General features: G+C 44.9%; 1 protein-coding gene across 4 annotated transcripts in view; it reads left to right on the top strand.

Annotated features, from left to right (window-relative positions):
* Positions 1 to 230: 230 nt before the first annotated feature.
* Positions 231 to 10,776, top strand: part of LOC120906250 (uncharacterized protein DDB_G0290587) — a 102,225-nt gene continuing 91,679 nt past the window's right edge. The window contains exons 1-2 of one of the 4 annotated variants that reach the window (XM_040317786.1): positions 231 to 382; positions 1,863 to 2,073. In XM_040317786.1, the coding sequence (XP_040173720.1) occupies positions 1,999 to 2,073 (75 nt within the window). In that variant the 5' untranslated portion in view covers positions 231 to 382; positions 1,863 to 1,998. Of the gene's footprint in view, positions 466 to 1,862; positions 2,074 to 10,776 lie in introns of all 4 variants that reach the window. The other 3 variants (XM_040317784.1, XM_040317785.1, XM_040317787.1) reach the window with 3 other exon arrangements.

The following is a 10,776-nucleotide window of genomic DNA, read 5'->3' as shown; positions in this document are numbered from 1 at the left end:
GTGTTTAGCTGCACAGTCTGTCGTTGTAGTGTACAGAGAGCGAGACGACCTATAGAGCAAGGGCGGCTGTTTTGCTCGCACCTGCACAATCGCACTAGCACATTCGGGCCAGGAGCAGGAGCAACAATTCCTCAATCGCAATCATCGGCCTGCGGGGATGTTGCTTCGTGTCGCATCGCTAGCAAGCCGAACGTTCCGACACAGCGGACACCGCAACTTCCAGCAGCAAAAAGGATACGGCCGTGTCGGCAAGGACTTCACTCTATCGGAGCGTTCGGTACGGTACGGAACAGTAAACTCCTGTATCACTCTTGTACTGGGTGGATGTGTGTGTGTGTGTGTGTTATATGTTTAGGTTCCAGTGGTAACCAGTATCCTTAAGGTTCGAACGTTTACCGTGTACGCAAGGTTCAGTGTTTCCGGTGCCGCAGTTTAGTGACGGTGCGTAATTGCTTCTCGCAAAAGGTGCTCCAAAGATGCGTCATTTACGCCTCCGCGTTCTTTTCCCTTTGTTGGGCCGATTGTACGACCAGCTGTACACACATATACACGCCGCTCGTCAGTTCAATACACCAATCAACCCGAGGCGCTAGACCGGCGGAGGAACACTTTGGAAGTACACTCCGGCATGCCTCAAACGAACGATTCAAAAAGACCAGCGCACCCACAGGATCGTCCCAGTGTCTTGTGTGTGCGTGTGTGTGTGTATAGGAGAGCGACATTGAGGGCGTTACGTAAATTAATTGTACCAATTGAGGTAGCCTGGTGTTGGGTGAAGGGAGCTCGAGCACTTAAGTCATTTGGCAACCGATAATCTTCCGGTCTCGGCCCTGGAGCTTAAGCAGCTTTGGCTGCGTTACGCGTAGAAGAGCACACTTGCCGTGCTGGAACGCCACGTTGTCCTTGCGTGTGATGCGTACACTGACCAGGTTCTAGGATCTTTGACCAGGCTCTAACGGTCGAGTTATGTGACATTGTTAGCCGTTATCGTGTTCACGCCTCCAATCGGACCAGACTGGTTGTCGCATAACACATTAACCGGCACAGTTGGCATGCCACCAAGTGACGCTATATCCTAACGCTGCGTTCCCGATAATACGCTCGGTATGTCACCCGTTGTCCACTATCGGTGCCGCTGTTCGCTTTGCTGTGTTTACTTCTTTCTATGACCGCCCAGTGCGACCCCTTAGATCCGTTTCGAAGGTGGTCCACACTGCTTTGTGCCTTTCGATGTTTCCGGTCTCCGAGTTGTTTTGCCTTCTTTCTATTACAGCATTCTAGTGATTGGGTAGAAGGACGGAGCACAAGAGCTGGGGGGAAAAAACAGGATGTGGTTGATTGGAAGAACCATTTCTTCGTTCGCCCGAAAGCTCATTCATTACACGGCACTAGGGTGGCAGCCATTTTGTGTGAGCCATGGTCGCAAGAACAAACAAAAAAGGGCGAAACGTGTGCAGATAAAACCGAACAGGACTGATTGTGCTGATAGTGGAATAAAAGGATTCGAAAAGAAAAGGGTCAATGGAATGGTTTCCATCGCAGAGCGTTGTTGCAGCAGAGTTGTTGCTAATCGCATGGTCTTGCGATACCATGAGTGTACAGCACACCCACGGGAGCATTGGTTATAGGGTTATGACCCTTCGTTTTGTTATTGGTGGTGCCGCTGCTGCCCTTGCTCGCTATGCACAATTTTAATTAAGTAACATTTCTTGGCCGTTGGACGTTTACCTACATATATCATCGTAACTTTCAGCGCAAACCGATGTTCGGTTGGATATCTGAGACATTTCCGCACAGTAAAAAAATAGATTTGTTTCTAAACACCGGCCAGTAACGCAACGATTCCCATACACTCTCCCTAGATCTCTAGATTAATACAACACCAGTCCCTTGCCGGGGTGCCCCAGCGTGCTCGCTTCTTTCAATCTCCGCTCCGGAAAGGCAAAACTCGCGTGTCAAGGACGTTGCAGCAGACCCGCAACACCGTCACCATCCGGCATGGCGAAGCTGCTCCTTAGTTTCGCGCTTGCGATCCTCACCGTCGGCAGCATCGATTCGGTCGAGTCACGGGCGGTAAGTATTAGTAGTACCAAATTGAATCGTTTCGCTCACATTAAGTAAAATAAGTACAGTAAATCGATTTACCTTCGAGCGACCGGTTGTTACTGTACCTGTGTGGCCGTCGTCACACGCCGAAGCTGATTGAAATGACATTTTGACTGTCGGAGCTTGAACATGCAAGAAATACATTTCATCGCTTGGAGTGTTGGTATTTTCCGTTTGTTTTGGCTGTTGCGTGACAGTTTGACACTCGTGTGATGGTCGAACCGTCCGGGACAGGTACTACACGGATTGAAATCGATCACGTTTCGATACACTCACAGGTGGGGTGAGCTTTTGGGGTAGTTTCCCAAAAATATTATCCAGTTTGAGTGTGCGCCTGTGCTTTTTTTTGTGTTCGTGAAGCCGGCTAGTTTTGGCAGCTTTATGGATGTGTTTACCAGGGTCGGATAAAAGGCTGAAAGTTTTGGACAATTTTTCGTGCGATCATACCCGAGCACCAAACGGTAAAAATATCAAACACACCAAACACAAAAAAGTCACAGGTGAAAATATTCGCACCAAATAGGGAGAGCCAGCGAGCGAGCGAGAAGGTGCGTTGTCAAAAGGGACCGCTCGCCCAACCCCCTAATGTCACAGCCACTTCCACCCAGGAGTGGGAACGGGGACGGCACTACCACTAGCGACAGGGCGGCCGGCGGGTAGGATTATTTATGATTGCATAGTAAAGTAACCGAAAAAGTTCCATCGATGTAATCGTCGATGGCTCCCGGACCTCCGTGCTGGCGTTAACTGGGGCAACAACGGACCCGTACGTTGTGCGGAGCGGCTTCGGCAGGGGAAGTTTCAGTCCCGAAGGGCGTGAAAGATTGGAAAGATTAAAACACAGCCGAACGATATTTACGACCCTTTGGGTTTTCGGGGCATTTTCCGAACGGGGGGTTGAACTTTTCTCCTTTTCTCACCCCCCCCCCTCCCCATCTCCTCCTTTCCCCATCTCTTCGCCAAGATTCCAAAACCTTGACGGCTTGGACGACCTCCGAGAAGCCGAGCAAAACAGCTCGAGATAACCTACCAGCAACCACCCTTCCGTCATCTTTCCTGCTATCTCTCTGCCACGGTTCGCGTGCTGCTTCCTTCTCTGCATCTGGTTAGGGTTGAGGTGAAGTTCAGGAATCGATGTAGATCGATCATTTTAGGATACGTGTGGGCTAGATTATGAAGTTAGTGCGGTCATATGGGATCCCTTTTGGGGCTTTTTTTCTCTCTTCTCATGGACGTACACAATTTATATTTCACCTGACCTGACCTTACCCGGGGTCGGGTCGGGCATCCGGAACCCTCCCCCTCTTGAGGAAATTGTGTTTCTCCGTGTGAAATCCGGTAACGGCAGCAACTTATCTCACCTTTCCCGTGTGTACTATTCCAGCAAAATCCGATCGAAGCTCTAGCATTTTGTAAAACAAAAAAAAAAACTCAACCGATGAAGCAAATAATTCAGCAATTTGCTCGAAGCATCGAGCACTACAACTCGTTCATGTTTCATGTGCTGCCTTTTACATACATAGCCGCAAGATACCGTAACACCACGCATCGCTCTAAGTAAGCGCCTATGTTTGTAATGTTTTATTTAGTTTCATTAAAGCCACTAGCGACACAGCTCTAGCGAGGGTTAGAAAGTGGTGCAGGGTGAGTTTTTAGAGTGGATTAAAATGCTTTCATCCTGCCAATCGTATCGTCTGCCAATGTGTCCTTTTTTTCGTTTGGCGCTTTTCATTTTTACCCTTGCTAGCTTTCCCGGTGGACTGGTGACAAGACTCAGCTTGTCATCCCTCGTACGGTGGCTTCGATAATTGATAAGCGCTTCGGAGCGATGTGGTTTTTTTTAAGCACTACCAGCCTTAAGTTCTATCAGCTTGAGGCTTGGGGTTGAAGCTTCCTTTAACCCGTTACAGAAACTCCGTTACAGAAGCTAACGCAGACAACGGGCAAGTGTGGTAAACCTCTTCGTTTGTACAGATTACTCGTCAATCGCATCGGTTGCTAACGAAACTGAGGCTGAGGCGAACCGATTTTACTGGTAATGCTATGGGAATAGTGTAAAACAGTGTGTTGTGGGGAGCGTTTTGGAGCGTTGGAATAATTTACAAATCTCAGAAGTGAATCGGGCTACATATCTGCCTTATTTGTGGAGTGTCGGTGTAAGTGGAACACGCCTTTGGTTGGATGTATTAATAATGGAGTCTTTTGTGAGGATTACATCTAAAAGCTGTACGGCTTCGGTGGCCTTTTTGGGCTATTATCGATTAAAGGCTCCCATGAGAGAGAGAGAGATAGAGAGAAAGAGCGAGAGAGAGAGAGAGAGAGAGAGAGAGAGAGAGAGAGAGAGAGAGACCGACAGACAGAGTCAGAGAAAGAGAGGAGCTTGTAACGGAATACTGAATGTTGGACCAAAGCTAAGGTACTTTGCTGTGCTTTTTTTCGAGTTCCATTATGCAACCAAGAACCTTTTAGACAACACAAACTTGGCGAAGGCAAAATTTCATCCGATTTAGATAAATTTAGAACCCACCTTCTGGAGGATACTCCAGGTTAGGTAGAGTCTGGTTACTCTGGAGGAGAAGGTTCTCATCCATAGATTGCCACTTGCAAAATCAAGCTCGATCAAATGTCAATTTGCACCTGATTCTGTATGAGGGTAGTCAGGTTTGGTGGCGCTTTATTAGCAAAAAAAAAAGCAGAGATGAAACATTATGGTTCTCGTACCTTTTTGCCTGCCCCGGCAAACAACCCATAAAGGTGTTGCTCAATAATTCAAAGCCAGGTGCCTTACTACCAGGAATGAACACGTGTGTGTGCCCGTGTATGTGTGCCAGTCATTCTAGATCTTTCGGATGTGTCATCACGTTTGATTACCGTTTTGTCACCTTTCCGCTCGGCGACCCACGGCACGCAATGCCGTGTTTGCCTGGGCGACCGGTGGACACATCCAATTTTTATGCCACACCTCGGTCGATTCAGGCCCATCCTTCCGAACATCGGCCCATCGGGTGACTGTTGGTTATTTACGCCCTGGTTGTGGGATGCTCGCGAAATGGATGCCGGTTAATTACTTCCACCAAGGTGTGTAGCCTATTCGCATTATCTGACCGATGCCAACCGGCACCGGAACACGCGGCTGGTGGTTTCGCCCAAATGTCATGACCCGTGCTGGGCCGTGTTGCAACCGCCATCAAGCCTGTTGGCATGTGTGTGCATCCGGTAGCGGAAAGGTTACGGGCGATAAATTTTGATTATGATCGGTTGGACATAATTTTCGTGCCGTTGATCGAAAGGATGTTTTGGCCGGGATGGTTGGCCGGTGACATGTACCCGCGCTTGGATGACAGGTAAGTTAAAGCGGTTGTTGTATACCGTGAACATAATTTACTGGACAGATCGTGTGTGGTGTAGCTTAATGTAGGCAGGGAACTTTTATTGATTATACTGTCATTGGTACATTTTATAGAGGCAGAATTTGATTTGATTTGATTTGAGACATAGTTATAAAAATCTCTCCGGACACAGATTTCAGCGATCGGAATAAATAGACGACGATTTGTCTGAGGCTCTAGGATCCTATGGCATGAATCTGCTAGGTCTAGAAGTATGTGTATGAGGTTTTATATCTAACGCATTCCTTTAAATGTAGATGTAGTATGCTGTAGTAAAATATTAATTAATGTTCTGAACCTATTCTAAGGTAGCTACCATTGATATATTTGTTTGAGATATCTGAGAATATCCGAGGATGAATAAATCAAAATTCGTGAGATACATGAACCGTCTTCTGATACATTACCCATGGGATATGTTATGAATTCTAGCTCTTCAGTATCGGTGAGGTATCTGACTCCTCGAAATCTATAAGATTTAATCATTATACAAAAAAACTTGACAATGTGTTTTATCATATCATCATATTCACATCAGGCAACGGACGAGTCATTCTTACGGATTCCGGGCGTTTACAACCACATCTCCTATACAGTTTTAAAGTAGCTTACGGTTGCAAAATGATTCCCTGAATGCAATTGCAAATGACAATATTTGCAGAAAATATCTTCAACAATCCGTTATTCGGAAATCACCGCTTGTCCTGCTTGAAATACTTAGCTGAGCGTAAAGTTTCCCGTTTCCCTGTTTCATGCCAATTTTCATCGTTGGTACTATAAAAAAACTACCCGATTCGATAGCACTCGACAAAGATCGCCTTCATTGTCCGTAGAAAGGGGAATCCAATTAGGAGCGGGTGTAAGTTTCGCAAATTTATTCACCCGATATTCGTGCACCACCAACCATGCCCAGGAATGTTTGGCGAACCGTGCCGAGCGCGCGCAAAGTAATCATTGGCGATGATGCTTTATTCCCGGTTTGTCGGTACAACACTACTCGCGGTGGGTGGTGGGATTGATTTTCATTCCTGTAAGGTTGAAATAAAATAAAAGGGTAACTAGCTAGCTTAGGATTAGTTTGACGTAGCACATTAATAACATAATGATTGTTTTATGTGAGCATTAACGGCAAAGGTTGTTGAATTGCTCTCTGCTGGTCTTGCCAAGGCTTCGTTAATCTTAACTTTAACGTTCGCCATTCTCCGACTACACCGAACCAGAATAATCTGTTCAGCAGTTGTATGCATGTGTTTTTTTTGTTGCGTTTTCCTCGCCTCGGCGTGTTGCTTTACATTTTGCCGTGTTTCTCGAAACACCTACCTGTACATTCTAGCAGCAAGTGTGCGAGCTAATGTAATTTAGTACGGAAAGGAACGATACAAGGGGTTTGAAAATAAAAGTTCCCGCTCGGCGTAGTGCTCCGCGAAAGCTTTTCATTTCGCAATGGGAAGTTTATGCACTCCCCGTTCAGCCGGAAGAGCAATGCACGGCTTTAAAATGTAAACACACTCACACATACACCCAAAATTAGAAAAGCAACATAGCAGCATTTTAACTGGAGTAATGTATCACGACGAGAAGGCAATCGTGTAGCGAGCAGCATATTTTCTCGACATGTTCCTGACATTTAGCTGCGGGCAGGATCGCTTCGCGTTTAAGTGCTGCTTTGTTACGTTGGCGTTACGTTTCATCAACGCTTTTATTTTTCCTTTCCCGTTGCTCTATTGTTTCATTAGAAGATGTAGATGAAGGTGAAAAAATAAACAGACGTGGCTTTGCTACATGTTGCGGGGAAACCCAGAAACCTTTTAAACATGTAATAGCAAAGAAGCTTTTCTTAATTTTCACACACACACACACACACAGATCTTCCATGTCGCAGTACATCAGTTGATTACATTATCTTAGTAAATTCCGAACAGGATTGTAATCAACTGCGACGTCTGCTTCGCGTTTACTTGGGCGAAACGGCAAAAATAAACCTGGTCGACACTGTGCCAGTGATTGATTTAAAGTACTAGCACGGGCTTCTAGTTGAAAATGGAATTGATCTCCCTAGTTGGGCTCCCACGGGGCGAACGAGGAGGTAGATAAAAATTATGCCATTGCAAATTAACCACCCTCGCATAGAGCCCTTTAAAGGAAATCCGGGAGGGAGTGAATAACTTTAGTAGCTTTGGCCGCACGCACATACATACAAAACACACACACATAAACACACACCCACCGTCAGTTAGCAGCGGACAGGCAGCGATGGAAATGCTATTATCTTTCCCTGCCGGAGCTTACAAACGCAACGAGTTGGAATCGAGGGATGGTGGAAAAGAAAAACACTCCCCAGTTATTCTATCAAAAGCGGAGTTAATGTACGGTTTGGGAATCTTCTGAAGTAGAAACATTGTTTCCTTTTTGCTCCATTCTTCTCTCTCATTATCTCTCTCTCTCTCTCTCTTTCTTTTGGGGATCTATGCTCTTCATGCCCGTATTTTTTATGAGTTCCGAATTTTCCGTTGTTGTAACCATTATCGAATCGGACAGCAGCCACCCTCGCACATAATTTGTAATTCATCCCTCTCATGGACAGGTCGCTGTTTACTCTTCCTCTCCTTCTTTGAAACATTCGCTTACTCTGTCTTCCACGAGCAGGCTTGCTACACGGAGGACGACGGAACAATGGAAAATCCGTTCCAATTAAAGTGTGAAAATACGAGCTTTCGGTCGGTTTAATTTTCCAGGCCGGCTAATGAGTCCCTGCTTAACGTTTTCTCTTTCAAGGGTGCTTGGAGGATGGTTCCGGACAGTGCGATTCTCTTACTTGTGTGTGTATGTATATATGGGTGTGTATACTTGAAAACTCGAGGAAAACATCGTCGTTTCGTGGTTCATCACGATCAAACACACACACCCACCCACATATTGGTTCATTTATTTGGTGTGTTTAAATTTTATTTCATTTTTGAAACTATGTATAGGTCTAGGTTTTAGCTTAAGCTAACGTAAACTTACCTGCCATGAATGGGAAAGGGAGGAAATTTGAATCTCGCTCGTGTCCCAGTGCAGGCCCGGCATTCGCAAGAGGGTTTTCCTGCTGTCACCATCGTATTGGCAGGGCTTTTGATTCGTTTGTTTTCGCTCGGACAGTATAGGATGCGGGCACCAGTAATTATTACTTAGGTCATATTCTGCACCACGGGTGCAGAAGGATATATAAAAAGGCTGAACAAAGAACATCACAATAATACCAACATCGCTCCATAGGGAACGTAAATGTGGGGGAAGAAAAAAAGAGTATACTGTGGAATTGTTGTTATAAAGTACTCGGCATAAAAGTACAACAATTTATTGTTTTTATTGTTAATTGGTTCTTTTTATTCGCGTATTAACGTAGACGATTTGCAGCAGATCCCGTGGTACAGACGTCCAGTACCAGACTCCAAACAATTGATGTTCATCATGGCATCCCTTTCTCCAGCCTTTCTCCAAGTTACGCGACACTCGAGTTACGCGAATTTTTATTTTTGACAGCTTTGATGTCAAATCAGCCAATTTGCGCTATTAATTGTCAAATGAAAAATAATTTGCAATTTTTTAAAAGTTGAAAATCACTAACAAAACAGGAAAAACCCATTTTTCTACACCAATTGCATCAAATACGTACTAAATTCATGTACTAAATTCAATGACAAATCATTATTAATCACGTATATTTTGGCTGTAAAACGTGATATTCGACTTATACGAAACTCCGAGTTACGCGAATGTCTCCGGAACGCATTATTCGCGTAGCTCAGGGGTCTTCAAACTACGGCCCGCGGGCCGCATGCGGCCCTTGAGAGCTTATAATGCGGCCCGCGGTGATGTTGAAAAGGATAATATAAATATCCTATTAGTTTGAAAATTTTCATCATTTTTTTTAATTTTTACTAAACCAAGACAAAAATCAAGTTATTATAAACGAAAACTGCAGAATTTTAAAATATTCATTAAGTATGTTCATACCAAAACGAGATTTAAACTTTCTCATTACCAAAAGTAACGTCCAAATGGCCCTCAACAACGTTATTTACGAAGCAATGCGGCCCGCGTATTGAAAAGTTTGGAGAACCCTGGCGTAGCTCCTTAAAAGACTGTATAGGAAATACCTTTTCCCATACGCTCCAAAGCAGTTTTGTCGGATAGCGAAGAAAAGCCTCGCTTAACTAGACACCGACTCAGATACTGTAGATATTGCGCCAAAATTATCCCAGTAGCTCCAAAAACAGAATTAGTACTGAGTGTTTTCTGCAACTAACAATAATATATCCAAATTAAAATCACCACCCCGCGTGTTCAGTGTGCCTTATGCTTTGCGTCTACTACTGTTTCGCAACAGCTTTACTTTCCTATCTGCCATCCTCTATCCTTTACAGCAACAACACAAATATTTTAAGAGGGATCTAACCCTAACGTGCGGAAAAAATATACACGCACCTATCCTTCTGTCACATCGGCTTTTCGAAGGTCTCTCTTTCCTCTTTCCTTTCCTTTTGATAACCCTGGAGAATGCGAGCAAGTTTTTAATTAAAAGTCTGCTTTTCATTTTGAAGTCCCCACTAGCAGCATGTGATTTGAAAGAGTGAGTGTATGTGTGTGTGTGTGAAAGAGAGAGAGAGAGAGAGAGAGAGAGAGAGAGAGAGAGACAGAGGGAGTGTAGAAAAAATGGCACAAAAACCATTTCTTCGAGCACTGTTTCGTGCTGCCACTGGCTCGACTACGTGTGTGATAGTCTAATTCCCCCTCCTTTCCTTTGGGACCTGTGCGAGATAGGATCGTGATGGAATGGGCAATCGAATGTCCACCGTAGCCGCGCATATGTGTGTTTGTGTATGGTCATACAGCGGTGGGCGCGCTTCTGATGAAAGGTCACAATCCCGAATCGAGCAACCGAAGCGGAAAAGGGAAGAGTTGTAAAGGATTTTTAACTCGCCGCCAGGTTCGTCTATGTTGTGGAGTGTTAGTTCACCAGGTTCTGCATAACTGTAGGGAAATAAGCGATGAACTGCTCTTGACTCGCTTTGTGACGCCATCCATGGGTTGGTCGAAAATTCCCTTTGCAACAGCAAGTGGCAAAATGGCTGCCGTGGTTTTGTGATGCTCCGTGATTAAAATTGGAAAGAAATTGAATTGCTGGAAGCTACAAGCAAAGAAAGAAAAACAAAGAAAAAATATGCTTGTTACTTGCTAAGCTGACGTAAATCGGAATGGCCAAACAAAAGGATACTTAATTTGCACATGGAACAGT

This window comes from Anopheles arabiensis, chromosome X (assembly GCF_016920715.1).
Source record: "Anopheles arabiensis isolate DONGOLA chromosome X, AaraD3, whole genome shotgun sequence".
NCBI lineage: Eukaryota > Metazoa > Arthropoda > Insecta > Diptera > Culicidae > Anopheles > Anopheles arabiensis.
The sequence above is the reverse complement of the archived record's forward strand: the minus strand, read 5'-3'. Positions and strand labels throughout refer to the sequence as shown.